The sequence below is a fragment of the Myodes glareolus genome, chromosome 21 (genome assembly GCF_982192425.1).
Source record: "Myodes glareolus chromosome 21, mMyoGla1.1, whole genome shotgun sequence".
NCBI lineage: Eukaryota > Metazoa > Chordata > Mammalia > Rodentia > Cricetidae > Myodes > Myodes glareolus.
Genome location: NC_142046.1, coordinates 64,780,240 through 64,797,129, shown reverse-complemented (window position 1 = coordinate 64,797,129; position 16,890 = coordinate 64,780,240). Strand labels below are relative to the sequence as shown.

Genomic DNA, 16,890 nt, shown 5'->3' with positions numbered 1-16,890 from the left:
GAATGGTAGAGTCAGGGAGAGATGCAAGCCAGCAGCCCAGGAAGGAAGATGCCAGAAAACAAGTAAAGTTAAAGCCACATGGCCACACATAGATTAACTTAAAAAATGGGTTAATTTAAATATAAGAGATAGTTAGTAAAAAGCATAAACTATAGGTCAAACATTCTATAATTAATATTAAGCTTCTGAGTCATTTATAAGCAGCTGCTGTTGGGCAGAGCAGGACAGAGAAACCTCTGTTTGTAAGGACTAAATAGGTGGCCCCAGTGTCCAGAAGGAGAAAGATAGATCTCCCTGATTCTGCATTTGAAACAGGGACCCTTCTTCCTAGAGCTCGGTTTTCATTCTCACCTTCGCGCATGTACCCTGGCTAAGTCTCTTGCCCCTCGTGACCTGGTCCTCCTTCGGTCCTGCCTGACTCCTGGGGACACCCACGACTACAGACTGCAGTGACATTTTCCTTTCCTGTCTTCCAAGGAATGTGTGTCTTACAATACATCCAGTCTCTCCACCCAACACTGACCTGAAGAGACCTAAATTTATTTCCTTTTGCAATCAAATTTGACTTCAATATCCCTTAGATAATCAATCCAAATAGTCACCAAATGGTGCCTTAGATTCTAAATATTATTTGGGACCTTCACAAATGCTGTAAGCTATCTGGGAAAAGGAAAGAGATTCCCCATTCCCTACTTCTCTGCTCCAAACCTTGTTTGTCTTTGTCTAGTATCCCTCCTCCACAACTCTTTATGTTTAAATTGCCATAGATGGGTCAGTAAATTTGTTGAAAAGTGGGAGCTAGGAATGAGATCTAGAGAGGAAGAAGGGAAAAGTAGTAGGCCAGCTGCAACATGCAGGCACCATGCATACACTCCTCACTGGCTGGTGCTTCTCTCTGCTCCCTCCTGCAACATCCTCTGTCTATAGCCAGAACCCAAAAAGATCCTATCTCTAAGCCTTCTTTGTTTGTAGTTAGTAGATTCAGCTTTACAGGGATTCAGGTGTGTTTAATTAGATTGTTATTTTAAGCCACCCCACTTAAATTAAAATGTGACTCTAGAGTTAGGGTGTGGCCCCTCTTCCCCGAGACCCAAGAATGCTTGTTTAAAGGTTTTTTCCAAAATCTCTCTCTGTTCCACTTCAGGCTAGCCATGTGCTGTATGACAGAGAAAGGAGAGCAAGACAAAATAAAGGGACAAACCATTACCAGTAGGGATGAATGCAACTCATTTAATTTTCTTTTGGTTTTCGTTTAGCTCTCTAAAACTGTTGCTAAGGTAAAAATCTGATCTCAAGATTTGTAAAACTATTGTGTAAACTTTCTCAAGATTTGTAAGCATATTGGGTATGAATAAAACTCTACAAAATCTTCAACAAAAGGGTTGATTTAAAACTCATAGTACCAGAGTTGATAGTTAAAAATCTAAACATAGGTAATCTTTTTTATTATTTCTATTGAGCTATATCTTATCTACTGGTGACTTACATCTTAATTTTCAATCCTCGATACAGTTCTGGTCTCCAAAGATCAAATTAAGCTCAGAAGTTCAGCAAGACTCCCCACGTATTGTTCTAATTAAGAAGGGAGCACAGACTAGAAGAGGATGGAATTTTCAAATATTTCTCCCTTTTGCTCTAAGAGGCTCATGGAATGGACCGTTTTTTATCATCCTGTTATAACCAAACTGTGTTTGTATTATGGCACTTTCCTGGTGTCTTAGTTCCGTTGTAACAACTTAAAATTATGCCTCATGAATCTGGAGGACAGAGGTCTGATATGCATTGCTAGTACAGAAGAGTTCTGGTGAGGCTTTGAAGTGGTTGAAAATTGTCAACCTTAACTTCCACTGCTTCAGCCACTCTGGAAATTTACATTGAGATTTCTCACAGAGCTGAATCTCTAATGTCACACCAAGTTTATATTAAGTCCTTATAATTAGATCATATATACACATATTTTTTCAGAATTCCATGGTTTTTTAAATGAATACTTTGGCAAAGTTTTATATCTGGAACTAAACACAACTTCTTGGTCTTGTGTTTGGAATGATGCCCAACCTGACTTATAACAAGAAAAAACAAATAATTGTTAAGTAAAAGCAACAGAACCACAGCAAGCAAAAATAATTCAATAATGAATATAAAAGGGAAAAAAATGACCTCTCCAGTAACTTAAAATTCATTCAGCAATAGAATTTGCGAAAATTGTTTATGTAATTGCATCCTAGTCTTTGGAAACTCAGGTTCTCAAGAGAATATTGATCCCCTATGCCCTAGCTATGAGCTCTCTCATGAGGGGAAAGCACTCAGGGAGGTCCTGATGGGTAATCAGCCTGAGCCTAACACAGAGAGAAACTCTGGAAGCAAACAAAGTCAGTGAGGTTTCCAGCATCTTCTGAGTATCATTGCAGCAGGTAATGGTGTGGTATGGCAAACAGGGTCAGCTTAAGTTCCAGAATGTTCCCCCTTTAAGACCCGGAGCCATTTCCTCCCTGGTGACCTTGTGCAAATGGAGTGAGGGAAGTGAGTTACCCTGATTGGTCCAGGAATGGTGACAATGAAGAAAGGATCAAGCAACTGAATGACAGAACGTGAGTGAACTCCATGAGTGCCTTGCTCACGTCTGCATGCATGAGTGCTGAGTTCCCTGTGCTGGGAACCTCACGTGAGTGAGTTTGTTTCAGCCTAGCATTGTTAGAAAGCAAGCTTCAGTGCTGCCTTCTTCCTCCTCAAAAAAGTTAAAACTATTTTAGTGTGCAAAAGGAATCTATAATCTCACCACTTGGAAGACAGAGACAGTAGGATTATTATAAATTAAAGGTCAGTCTGATCTGCATAGCTAGGTTCAAGACACCCAGAGCTACATAAAAAGACTGTCTCCAACATAAATAAATAAAATAGATTAGGTAACTTAGAAGTTTAGTTATCTCTGTATATCTGAAAATAATCATCAAAAAATTGGCTTGTGTTTTTTCTGAACTTGTCTGTAGGGAAATAAAGAAGATGAAGAAAAAAGTGACAGTCTATGGAATATTTTGAAATGCTTTCTTTATTATGCATTATGATGTAGGATACCTTTCCATATAGTGATGTTGGTACCTTTCCATATGATGAGGATACTTTTCCATATGATGATGTAGGTATCTTTCCAGATGATGATGTAGGTATCCTTTCAAAAGCATGCATGTTTATCTCACTCGGAGACATGGTGGTTTAGTTCAACTCATCTCTAAACATTACTCATCAATGGTGCTACAGTCAATATATTCTCTTAAGTAGTTCTGAGATCCCATCTTACTAGCAAAGAAACTGAACTCGAGAGGGCAATGCTCTCTGTCTTTCCGAAGCAGTGAGAACTCAAGCGCAGGTCAGTGAGTCTCTGTACCTCTGTACAAATCTGAGTTCAAATGAAGCTTCAGAAGCAACTCTTGTACAGAACGCGCAGGTAATTGGCCATTCTCTTCCCATCATTTATTTGATTAGAAGATAACCCATTGTGTATGGAGAAATGTCATACTGAGGAAAACCTCCAGAATAGATAGATCCCAGACATGGCTATAGAGGTGTTTCTTCTTATTCCTTAGCGACTGCTACTCAAAATGTCATATCATCTTATACAAACTTAAAATTATATTATTGAGTTACACATGCTATTTGCTCAAAAACTGTCATATATCAGTTTTTATATCAGACAATTTACCAAAAAGTCAAATACTAAAAATCTAAGAACATTATCAAACAACCAGATTTTTATGCAGTGAAAACAAAAATGCTGCCAGGTACTTGTTTTCCTGGACAAATTTGTATGATAAATACCAAGTTCATGAGGAAATGAAGGCATGAGAACCAGAACACGTGTCAACAGCAATGGACACGGAGGTATCTGCTAGAGAATGTGTCCTGACAGTGTCTGACCATATGAAATGTGTGTGATGCAACCTCCAAACATGGCAATTCTGTTCCTAGGAACGGGCCACTAAGAGATTCTCACAGTGGGTTATTGGACACGGAGATAAGCTGTGGCCAATCTTGGCATCACTAGCAAGGATGCAGGTGAGTGCTGCGAGGTAAGAGACAGTGAGGGAAAACTACTGAAGTGTGTTGTGTGGGGGCATCAGGCTCTGGACTCCACTAACCCATCTACACGGAGATGAGAACAGGAAGTTATCTTGTTACATAGAACTGGTAACGAATCTTGACAGAGCTGACGTCTTCTTTGTTTTCATGAATTTCTGAAAATCATATGAAGAAAACAATCAGTTTTTCATGGATATCACAATAAATACATTGGCAGGAGACTGGATAGGATAGCCAGAGCATAGCTGGCAGGCAGGACATGTAAGTTGAGCAAAGTCATATAAAACTACACATGGAAGCTGAGATTCCCATATACAATAATTGACATGAGTGAACAGAATTTTAATCAAAATGTAAACAATAAGAGAATGATTCATAAATGAAATAAGCAATTTTTCATAAACCTTAACTGATATATTAATAGAAATGACGATTAGCCAAAAATGTAATGGCAATTTCCCCAAAATGTGAATGAAATCATTCAAGTACCAAAGTTCAGTATTTAAATTCTAAGTTAGGCATATCATAAAGTGTCCCTGCAGGAGCTAAGGAAACAGCTGAGTCAGCAAAGTAAGCTCATTTTTTTTTCCCAGCACACTAATAAGAAACAAGTCAGATATGGTGGTACACATTTGAAAGAAAACCCAGTATGATGGCACTAGAAGATTTCTGATTTAGTAGTCAGTCCACCAGTGAATCCAATGAGTTCAAAGTAGAATGTGAGATTCTGTTCCAAAAACAGGATGGATGGTATATGAAGAACAATATCTAAGGCTGACCTGTGTTATACACACATAGACATGCACGCATGCAATCACACTTCCATGCACAAATATATACATTCAAAAACTATAAAGACTATTCTTTGAAGTCATTATGAAACCAAATGTTATAACATCTCTAAAATCAAAATAAAATGGGCTTCTTTTCTCTATTTTTTTCCTTTGCCAAATTTCAGCTGATTTCTCCATGAATTTCTACTAACCATGGAATACAGCAATGACACCAAAGTGACTGAATTTATTCTCCTGGGATTTGCTGGTCAACACGAGTCTTGGCACATCCTCTTCGTGGTGTTCCTAGTCATTTACGCAGTCACCTTAGTGGGAAACGTTGGCATGATCCTGCTCATCAAACTCCATTCTTCCCTGCACACCCCCATGTACTTTTTCCTGCAGCACTTGGCTTTTGTTGACCTCTGTTATTCCTCTGCCATCACTCCCAAGACACTGCAGAATTTTGTGAGCACAAAGCCATCCATCTCCTTCACTGGATGCATAGTTCAATTACTGGTCTATGGTACCTTTGTAACTAGTGACTGCTTCATCCTGGCTGCTATGGCTGTGGACCGCTATGTGGCCATCTGCTACCCACTGCGCTATCCTGTCATCATGTCCCAGAGACTCTGCATTCTACTGCTTCTTGGTTCATACACTATGGGCTTCCTAAATGCATCTGTAAATACAACTTTTACTTTCTTATCAAACTTTTGCAAGTCCAATGCCATTAATCACTTTTTCTGCGATGCACCACCAATTCTTGACCTATCATGCTCCAGTATTGACCTCAACATCATGGTATTGACAATCTTTGTGGGATTTAACTTAGTCTTCTCTCTATCTGCTGTCATCTTTTCCTACACATATATCTTGGCTGCCATTATAAGGATGTCTTCTGCTTCAGGAAGGAAAAAGGCCTTCTCCACATGTGCCTCCCATATGACCACAGTCACAATATTCTACGGAACAGTCTGCTACATGTATGTACTTCATGGGACCAACAAATCTCAAGAGCAGGAGAAGGTGGCTTCTGTGTTCTATGCTATTATGATTCCCATGTTAAACCCTCTCATCTACAGCCTAAGAAACCAGGATGTAATAGAAGCCCTGAGGCACATAGGAAACAAATGTTTCTAGTAGAAAACTTGATCTGCATGTCAATGTGACTCAGCAGGTGAGGCATCAGGTTGCTGTCCCTGGTCAGCTTAGGAAGATATGATTTGTGTTACATTCATGTAACACAAATGCATCCTTATTTATCAATGGCAGCTTAAAGAGTAGGAAAAGAATTAAACTGTGAAGTAAGTAGGCTTGCCTTCTCCGTGCTGAGAATTAAACCAAAGATCTCTTGTATTCTAACTAGGTAGTCTACCAACTGCAAAAAATAAAAATCTAATTTATACATTTCTGGAACAGAATCCATCTGTATAGCTTTTATTTCTTTTGTACAGCTTTGAGCCTCTTTGAAAATATGTGTAATAAATATCAATTATAGAGTAAAGAAAACAGGAAGGCATTGTCAGTACCTTAAACTATGAAGATTCTTCTGTGTGAAAATTACATTTGGGCTTAAATTCCTCCATCTCAGCCAGGGTGGGCACCGCGGGCTGGGGCAGGAGGTGAGTGCAAAGGGACGGGAGTCCCTTTGTTCTGATAGCCGGCCTGCAGCAAGCTAAGAACGCAGGCCGGGAGTCTTCTGACCAGCGAGGGGCTCTGATCCTGTGGAGGGGTAAGTGTGTTGACCGGTTAGGGAACACACAATATTCCCGCCATCCTTATCTCCCTGGCTGCTCCAAAGGGGCAGCTCCCCCCAGCTAATCCCTCTCTCCTGCTACGCCATCCCAGCTTTCGGCCTCCAACCCCTCCCCTCCTCTCTCCCTTCTTCGGGGCTTAAATTCCTCCATCTCAGGCGGGGTGGGCACCGCGGGTCAGACAGGTGGTGAGTGCAAAGGGAAGGAAGACCCTTTGTTCTAATAGCCTGCCTGCAGCTAGCTAAGACTGCAGGTAAAGTGATTCCTGGATAGCAAGGGACACAAATACAATAGAAGAAGACCCAGCGGAGGGAAGAGCCATTGGAGAGCATCTGAAGGAAGAGATGGGCAGGCGCCAAGGCAAGAATTCCTCCAACAATCTGAAAAACAACATGAAAACACCAGATCCCAGCGATCTTACGACAGAAGGACTTGAACGCCCTATTCCGGAAGAAGTGGAAAACAGTGTCATTATGAAAGCAATAGAGTCTCTTAAACAGGGTATGAATAACTCACTTAAAGAAATAGAAGAGAAATATAACAAAAAGATGGAAGAAATGAGTAAAGAAATGGAAGACAAATATAACAAAAAGTTTGAAGAAATGAGTAAATTCGTAAATGATACCCTGGGAAACCAAGAAAAAGCAATCAAACAGGTAATGGAATCAGTTCAAGAATTGAAAACTGAAATGGAGGCAGTGAAGAAAACACAAACCGAGGGCCGGCTGGATATGGAAAATCTAGGTAAACGAACAGAGACTACAGAATCAAGCTTAACCAATAGAATACAAGAGATAGAAGAACGAATCTCAGATTATGAAGACACCATAGAGAAAATAAATGCCCTGACCAAAGAAAACAGCAAATCCAACAAATTCTCATCACAAAACATTCAGGAAATATGGGGCATAATAAAAAAACCAAATCTAAGAATAATAGGAGTAGAAGAAGGAGAAGAATTGCAGATCAAAGGTCCAGAAGATATATTCAACAAAATTATAGAAGAAAACTTTCCCATCCTAAAGAGGGATATTCCTATGAAGGTGCAGGAAGCATACAGAACTCCGAATAGACTGGATCAGAAAAAAACATCCCCTCGCCATATAATAATCAAAACACAAAGCAGTCAGATTAAAGAAAGGATATTAAGAGCTGCAAAGGAAAAAGGTCAAGTAACCTATAAAGGTAAACCTATCAGACTTACACCAGACTTCTCTATAGAAACCATAAAAGCCAGAAGGTCCTGGATAGAGGTACTGCAGAAATTAAGGGACCATGGATGCAAGCCCAGACTACTTTACCCAGCCAAGCTTTCGTTCACTATCAACGGAGAAAACAAAATATTCCAGGATAAAAACAAATTTAAACAATATGTAACTACTAATCCAGCCTTACAGAGAATACTAGAAGGAAAATTACATCCCAAGGAATCCAACATTGCCAACCCTGACTACAATAATTCAGACATCTAGCGACCCTTCACTAGCACAATTCAAAGAAGGAAAACACATACACTCTATTACCCCCCAAAAAAATGACTGGAGCCAACAACCAATGGTCATTAGTATATCTTAATATCAATGGACTCAATTCACCTATAAAGAGGCACAGACTTAGAGATTGGATACGAAAACAGGATCCAACATTCTGCTATTTACAAGAAACACACCTCAACCACAAAGACAGACACCTACTCAGAGTAAAGGGTTGGGAAAAGGTTTTCCAAGCAAATGGACCTAAGAAACAAGCGGGTGTGGCCATTCTAATATCTAACAAAATCGACTTCAAACTAAAATCAGTCAGAAGAGATGGAGATGGACATTTCATACTTATAACAGGAACAACTCACCAGGAAGAAGTCTCAATCCTGAATATCTATGCCCCTAATGTAAAAGCACCCACATATGTAAAAGAAACTCTTCTAGAACTCAAGGCAGTCATCAAACCACACACGCTAATAGTAGGAGACTTCAACACTCCTCTCTCACCAATGGACAGGTCAATCAGACAGAAACCAAACAGAGAATTAAGAGATTTATTGGAGGTATTGAATCAAATGGACTTAACAGACATCTATAGAACACTCCACCCAAATAGGAAAGAATATACCTTCTTCTCTGCAGTTCATGGAACCTTCTCGAAGATTGACCACATACTTGGTAACAAAGCAAACTCCCACAGATACAAAAAAATATTAGTAACCACCTGTGTCTTGTCAGATCACCATGGATTAAAATTAGAATTCAACAACAATGCTACCCCCAGGAAGTCAACAAACTCATGGAAGTTGAACAGTCAACTACTAAATCACCCCTGGGTCAAGGACGAAATTAAGAAAGAAATTAAAGTCTTCCTTGAATTTAATGAAAACAAAGACACAACATACTCAAACCTATGGGACACTATGAAAGCAGTGCTAAGAGGAAAGTTCATAGCAATAGGTGCCCAAATAAAGAAAACGGAGAAAGCACACATTGGAGACCTAGCAGCACACTTGAAAGCTCTAGAAAAAAAAGAAGCTGATTCACCCAGGAGGAGTAGAAGACTGGAAATAATCAAACTGAGGGCTGAAATCAACAAAATTGAAACACAGAAAACAATCCAAAGAATCAATGAATCAAAAAGCTGGTTCTTGGAGAAAATCAACAAGGTTGACAAACCCCTATCCAAACTAATCAAACGGCAGAGAGAGCACATGCAAATTAATAGGATCAGAAATGAAAAGGGGGACATAACCACAGACACAGAGGAAATTCAGAGAATCATTAGATCTTACTACGAAAGTTTATATGCCACAAAGTTGGAAAATGTAAAAGAAATGGACATTTTTTTTTAGATAAGTACCATATACCAAAGTTGAACCAAGACCAGGTGAACAATCTAAATAGACCTGTTAGTCGTGAAGAATTAGAAGCTGTTATCAGAAATCTCCCTGCCAAAAAAAGCCCAGGACCAGATGGTTTCAATGCAGAATTCTACCAGAACTTCCAGGAAGAGCTAATTCCTATACTCCTTAATGTATTCCATAATATAGAAACAGAAGAGTCATTGCCAAACTCCTTCTATGAAGCTACAGTTACCTTAATACCAAAACCACATAAAGACACAACCAAGAAAGAGAATTACAGGCCAATCTCACTTATGAACATCGACGCGAAAATTCTCAATAAAATCCTGGCAAACCAAATCCAGGAACACATTAGAAAAATTATCCATTATGATCAAGTAGGCTTCATCCCAGAGATGCAGGGCTGGTTCAACATATGCAAATCTATCAATGTAATCCATCATATAAATAAACTGAAAGAAAAAAACCATATGATCATTTCATTGGATGCTGAAAAAGCATTTGACAAAATTCAACACCCATTTATGATAAAGGTGTTGGAGAGACTGGGGATACAAGGATAATACCTAAATATAATAAAAGCAATATACAGCAAGCCGACAGCTAACATCAAATTGAATGGAGAGAAACTCAAAGCCTTTCCACTAAAATCAGGACCGCGACAAGGCTGTCCACTCTCTCCATACCTCTTCAATATAGTGCTTGAAGTTCTAGCAATAGCAATAAGACAACATAAGGAGATCAAGGGGATTCGAATTGGAAAGGATGAAGTTAAACTTTCGTTATTTGCTGACGATATGATAGTGTACATAAGTGACCCCCAAAACTCTACCAAAGAACTCCTACAGCTGATAAACACCTTTAGTAACGTGGCAGGATACAAGATCAACTCCAAAAAATCAGTGGCCCTCCTATACACAAAGGATAAAGAAGCAGAGAGGGAAATCAGAGAAACATCACCTTTCACGATAGCCACAAATAGCATAAAATATCTTGGGGTTACTCTAACCAAGGAAGTGAAAGACCTATTTGACAAGAACTTTAAGTCTTTGAAGAAAGAAATTGAGGAGGATACCAGAAAATGGAAAGATCTCCCTTGTTCTTGGATTGGGAGGATCAACATAGTAAAAATGGCAATTCTACCAAAAGCAATCTATAGATTCAATGCAATCCCCATCAAAATCCCATCAAACTTCTTCACAGACCTTGAGAAAACAATAATCAAGTTTATTTGGAAAAACAAAAAACCCAGGATAGCCAAAACAATCTTATATAATAAAGGAACTTCAGGAGGCATTACCATCCCTGACTTCAAACTCTATTACAGAGCTACAGTATTGAAAACAGCTTGGTATTGGCATAAGAACAGAGAAATCGACCTATGGAATCGAATAGAAGACCCGGATATTAACCCACAAACCTATGAGCACCTAATTTTTGACAAGGGAGCTAAAGGTATACAATGGAAGAAGGAAAGCATCTTTAACAAATGGTGCTGGCATAACTGGATCTCAACCTGTAGAAGGATGAAAGTAGATCCATACCTATCACCATGCACAAAACTCAGGTCCAAATGGATTAAAGACATCAACATTAATCCGTCCACTTTGAACCTGATAGAAGAGAAAGTGGGAAGTAGTCTACAAGATATAGGCACAGGAGGCCTCTTCCTAAGTAGGACCCCAGCAGCACAGACAATAAGAGAAACAATGAATAAATGGGATCTACTGAAACTGAGAAGCTTCTGTAAAGCAAAGGACACTGTCAGTAGGACAAAAAGGCTGCCTTCTGACTGGGAGAAGATCTTCACCAACCCCTCATCAGACAAAGGTCTGATCTCCAAAATATACAAAGAACTCAAGAAACTAGGCACTAAAACTCTAATTAACCCAATTAAAAAATGGAGTACTGAACTGAACAGAGAATTCACAACAGATGAACTTCGAATGGCCAGAAGACACTTAAGGTCATGCTCAACCTCCTTAGCGATCAGGGAAATGCAAATTAAAACCACTTTGAGATACCATCTTACACCTGTCAGAATAGCTAAAGTCAAAAACACCAATGATAGCCTATGCTGGAGAGGATGTGGGGAGAGGGGAACACTCATCCATTGTTGGTGGGAATGCAAACTTGTGCAGCCACTGTGGAAATCAGTGTGGCGGTTTCTCAGGAAACTGGGAGTCAACCTCCCTCAGGACCCAGCAATTCCACTCTTGGAAATATACTCTAGAGATTCCCTAGCATACTACAAAAGCATTTGTTCAACTATGTTCATAGCAGCACTATTTGTAATAGCCAGAACATGGAAACAGCCTAGGTGCCCCTCAATAGAAGAATGGTTAAAAAAGGTGTGGAACATATACACATTAGAGTTTTACTCAGCGGTAAAAAATAATGACATCTTGAATTTTGCATGCAAATGGATGGACATAGAAAACGCTTTACTGAGTGAGGTAAGCCAGACCCAAAAAGAGGAACACGGTATGTATTCACTCATAAGTGGATTCTAACCATAATTTAAAGGTCTTTGAGCCTATTATTCGTGATCCTAGAGAAGCTAAATAAGAAGACGAACCTGATGAAGATTGTTTAGCTATCCGCCAGGAGGTAGGAAATAGTCAAGAGTCCCAGGTAACCTTGGGTGAATGGGGGGTGGGTGGGATGGTTGTTGGAAGGGGAGAGGGTTAGAGAGAAGGGAGTAGGGGAGGAATGGAGAAAGCTCGGTTGACCGGGATAGGGGGAAGGGAAGAAGGATGAATATGGGATCAGGGAAGAATATATTTCAACTAAGGGAGTCATTTTAGGGTTTATAGGAAACTTGATTATATATGGGATCCCAGGTCCAAGGAGAGATCCCCAGATTGTTCTCTGGACAGAGGAGAGGGTGCCTGAACCGGCCTTGGCCCATAACCATACTGATGAATATTTTGCTTATCACCATAGATCCTTCATCTGGCGATGGATGGCGATACAGACGGAGACCCACATTGGAGCACCGGACTGAGCCCCCCAAGGTCCAAATGAGGAGCAGAAGGACGAAGAAAATGACGAAGGACTGCGAGGGATGCTATCACCCACTGATACAAGGGGTCGGATCTAATGAGAGTTTACCAAGGGCAGTTGGACTGCAACTGAACGAGCACGGGATCCAACCAGATTCTCTGAATGTGGCCGGATTCTCTGAATGTGGCTGGCCCGGAGTCTTTCTGAGAAGCCATGGACAATGACACTGGGACTAGTTTCCTCTGCATATACTGGATTCTTGGGATCCAGTCTGTTTGGATACTCACCTTCCTGGACCTGGAGGGAGGGGGGACGAACTTTAACTTCCCACAGGGCTGGAAACCCTGACTGCCCTTAGGGACAAAGAGGGAGGAGGAGAGGGAGGGGGGGAGAGTGGGAGGGTGTTGGGAAGAGGGGCATAAATGGAAACTTTTATAATTTAATAAAATTACTTTCAAAAAAAAAGAAAAAAAAGAAAATTACATTTGATCTTCTTTAATGTTATTCTCTGAAAATAACAGCTCTTCTTATTTCCCCCACCTATCTACATTATTGCTGTGCAGGAAATTCAAGCATAGCTTTGTTCTAGGTAACATATGCATTACAGTAGAGTGGGCCAGATAAGACATAGAGAAAATCCTCATAGATGCTGAGACATTAGGGACCAATATGCCTCCTTCCTGGATTATTTTCATAATAATTATGAAATTACTGTAGTGTAGTTGAGAGTGACTGCCACAAACCCGCTTTATTACTGGAAATTTGAATATACAGCTCTACCCCTGTGATGATTTGAATAAGAAAGTGCCCATAGATTGATTCATATATTTGAACACTTAGTCACCAGTTCATGGAGTTATTTGAAAAGGGTTAGGAGGTGTGGCCTTGTTGGGAGGACATGTGTTACTGGGGGTGGGATTTGAAGTTTAAAAATTCTATACCAGGCTCGTGTGTGTGTGTGTGTGTGTGTGTGTGTGTGTGTGTGTGTGTCTTTCTTCCTCCAACTTGTGGATAAGATGTGAGTTCTCAGCTGCTTCTCTGGCACCATTGGTATTACTGTACACAAGAACAGGCCACAAGATATAGAACAAAACCCACTTTAAGGGTTTTCATCAATAAAGAGTGGAGAAAAAAGAGGGGATGCACAGACCTGTCTGAAAGAAATGAAGCAAAAGAGAGTGTGATGTGGGATTACCCTCTATATGCTGTGAATACCATTGGTTAATTAAGCACTGTCTTGGGCCTGCACGGGGCAGAATAGAGGTGGGAGGGAGAAACTAACCTGAATGCTGGGAGAAAGAAGACAGAATGAGTGAGAAGCCATTGAGCTGCCGCCAGAGACAGCCATGCCGAAACTTTGCTGGTAAGCCAAAGCCCCATGGCAATACATAAATTAATGGAGATGAGTTAGTTTAGGATATAAGAGTTAGCCAGAAATACACTTAAGCTCTTGGTCAAACAGTATTGCAAATAATGTAGTTTCTATGTGGTTATTTCGGGTCTGAGCAACCGGGAACAAACAAGCGGCCTCCTACAACAAGAGTGTGCTGGGTGAGTCTGCTTTTTAAAAGCAGTTCAGCACATGCTTCTAGGAGCTTACCTAGCCATGCCGCACATGCACAAACACATAGACATAAGGCATGAGGCTCTAGGGTGGCTAGGCAATTCGCCTGAAGGTTGATGATGTATGCAAGGATGTGGAACCCCAGAAATGCTAATTCCTGGAATGACTAAGCATTTTTCCTGAATGCTGGCAGCAGTGGGACCCTGACACAAAGGAAATGACAAGATTTCACCCTTTTTAAATTATAAAACCTAGGAGGTTAAGGATAGCAGGTGGGCAGGAATGGGGGGCATCAGGTCTCTCGAAACTTCTTCAAGCTTACATGGTGAGCGGCAATCATGTCTTTGGGACTTGTCCTGAGGTGACTATGTCTTCCCTGTTGTTTGAACTCTGTGAAATTGTCTGACTGACAGCTACGCCCTGACAAGGTTCTGATGAGGCAAAAGATGAAGTTTAGAAATTTTTCCTTAAATCCTGGTAATTGAAGGAGGGGGATCCCTAGATGAAGAGGGAAATTGCGAGGGGGTCCCAAAATAAGGAAAGGGGGTCCTTGAGACCTGAGAATCTTGCGGACTATTGAGGGTCCAACCCCCAGAAGTCAGCATCAGGGTATGCAAAGAAAATCCACAAATGCGAGAGAGGGGTAGACTTTTCTATCTGAGGGGTATATCAGAAAATGCATGGGAACAAGCACATGCTTTCCTGATGACAACTTCCTCCTTTACTTTATCTTAAATAGTCTCTCTTTCTTGATAGCCTTTCTTTGCATACAAAGATCTCTCTCCTGTCCAGTCGCATATTTCAATATTAGTTACATCTCTTGTCATATGACTACACATCTTTCTTTAACATATATTTCTCTTCTACATCTCTTTTCTTTTTTTAAAGGCTTCAAATGCATTTAATAAGGTGATGCTGCATTGCTGCTCCATTTTTCATAAAAAATTCCTGTGATGGTGAGGTGAGTCTGGTCCTTGGATGGCTGTTGTCCTAGCTGCCTGATCAGCTCGGTTATTTCCCTTATTCATGATGGAGCTGTTGCTCTGATGAGACTGACATGAATAATTCCTATAGCTTTGAGAAGATGGGAGGCTTTTAACATGGCCATGATTTGGCCTGAGTTAGTTATGGATCCTTCTTTTGTTGTAAGAAGCCCACGCTCTTCCCAGATGGCGGTGTGGGAAAAGAGGATATGAAATGCATATTTGGAGTCTGTGTAAACATTTAAGGATTGGCCTTGTGCTAATTGGAAGGCACGGGTGAGCTATTAGTTCAGTCTGCTGGTTAGCGGTGTGATCAGGGAGTGCCCATACTTCAACCACTGCAGTATCTGACAGTACGGCACAGCCACTTCACAGCTCCCCTCATGTAAAAAGGGGCTGCCATCTGCGTACCAGGTATAGGTGGCCTTTGGAAATGTGCCCTCTTGTATGTATGAAGGATGGAGAAGTAAATCTTCTAGGGTTTCAGTGCAGGAATGAGATGGTGAATAGTCAGTATTGGGTTAAGGGAAAAGATTTGAGATACTGAAGGGTGGGCAGGATTGGAAAGTGAGTGTAGCATCTTCTACTAGTGCCACTTGGAGGGAAAGAACTCAGGAAGGAGGTGGAGTTTGGAAGTCTTTATAAGAGATGGGACAGGTTGTGGTGGGAGAAGAGAGTCGTGGGTGACCCTAAGGTTCATTTCTTTGACTCATAAATATGGAGTTCAGCAGCTGCTAAATCATGTAAGCAGGGTGCCCATCTCTGGGTGGTAAGATCTAGTTTTTTTTTTTTTTTTGATAAGTATGCTACAGGTACAAAGGAAGGTTCCTCCATGATGGCTTAGGACCACAAGGACATATTTCTCTTTGTTACAAAGAGGGAGAAAGGGTGAGTTTGGAGAGCTGGAGCCTGGAGATGAGCCTGAAGGAGCCTCTAAAAGGGCTTAGTAATGGAATGGAAGAGGGGTTTGTGTGGAGAGTCAAGAGCTGCCTTGTATAAGGGCAATCAAGGAGAGAAAAAGAGGGAATCCAGGACCATAAGAAGACAGCTATACCTAGAAATGATAAAATCTCCTCCTTGGTAGAGGGGACCACAAAAGACTAGATTGGGTGTCTTCTGTCTAATGTAGTGCATTGTGGTGATGGTCAGACCCAAGTAGGTGACCTGAAGGGTGGACAGTTGGACCTTGGAAGGTGAGACTCTATATCCTCAGATGGACAAAAAAAAATTAGAAGAACAGAGGTGTTAGTTTGGCTAATTTGTAATGATGGACTGCAAGGTAGAATGTCATCTACATACTTAGTTTAGAGTTGGGGAGAGACAAAGAGAATAAGTCAGAAGCTAGAATCTGGCCAAATAGATGTAGACTGTCTCCGAAGCCTGGGGTAGGACAGTCCAGTGAGCTGTGTGGAGAACATTATTGCTACTAAAGTAAGTCAGAATTTAAAACACAAATAATATTCTCCTATGTATAGTCTAAAACAGTCAAGTTTGGGGATGCTGGAGAATCATGGTTGCAGGGTTTGGGCAAAGAAGAAATTAAAGAAGCCATGGCTAAATAGTATAAAGTTTCAGCACTGCAAGATGAGTAAATTTTGAAGGTTCACTTTACTGTATAGGACTAGATAAAAATATTATACTGTATACTTACTTTTTGCCGAGAGTAAATCTTATGTTTGATATTCTTGTCACAAGTAATAATCTCAACACTACAGAGAGACAAGAAGGAAGTGACAAATTCATATGCTTGTAGGTTGGATGGTGACTGTGACTTTCTGGGTGTCAACTTAGAGTCTAGGAGATTTACATATTGACCATGTAGGACTAATACACATGGTACTCACACTTCTATACACTGACTTTAATGCATGAACAAACTAAT

At 40.5% G+C, this 16,890-nt stretch overlaps 1 protein-coding gene across 1 annotated transcript; it reads left to right on the top strand.

Moving 5' to 3' along the window:
• Nucleotides 1-5,063: 5,063 nt before the first annotated feature.
• On the top strand, nucleotides 5,064-5,993 carry LOC148118746 (olfactory receptor 5AK2-like). Its single transcript, XM_087899656.1, has one exon. The coding sequence runs from the start codon at nucleotides 5,064-5,066 to the stop codon at nucleotides 5,991-5,993; it is 930 nt and encodes a 309-aa protein (XP_087755782.1).
• Nucleotides 5,994-16,890: the final 10,897 nt, after the last annotated feature.

Coding starts and splice junctions, on each gene's coding strand:
- LOC148118746 (XM_087899656.1), top strand. CDS start 5,064: ATGGAATACAGCAATGACACCAAAGTGACTGAATTTATTCTCCTGGGA.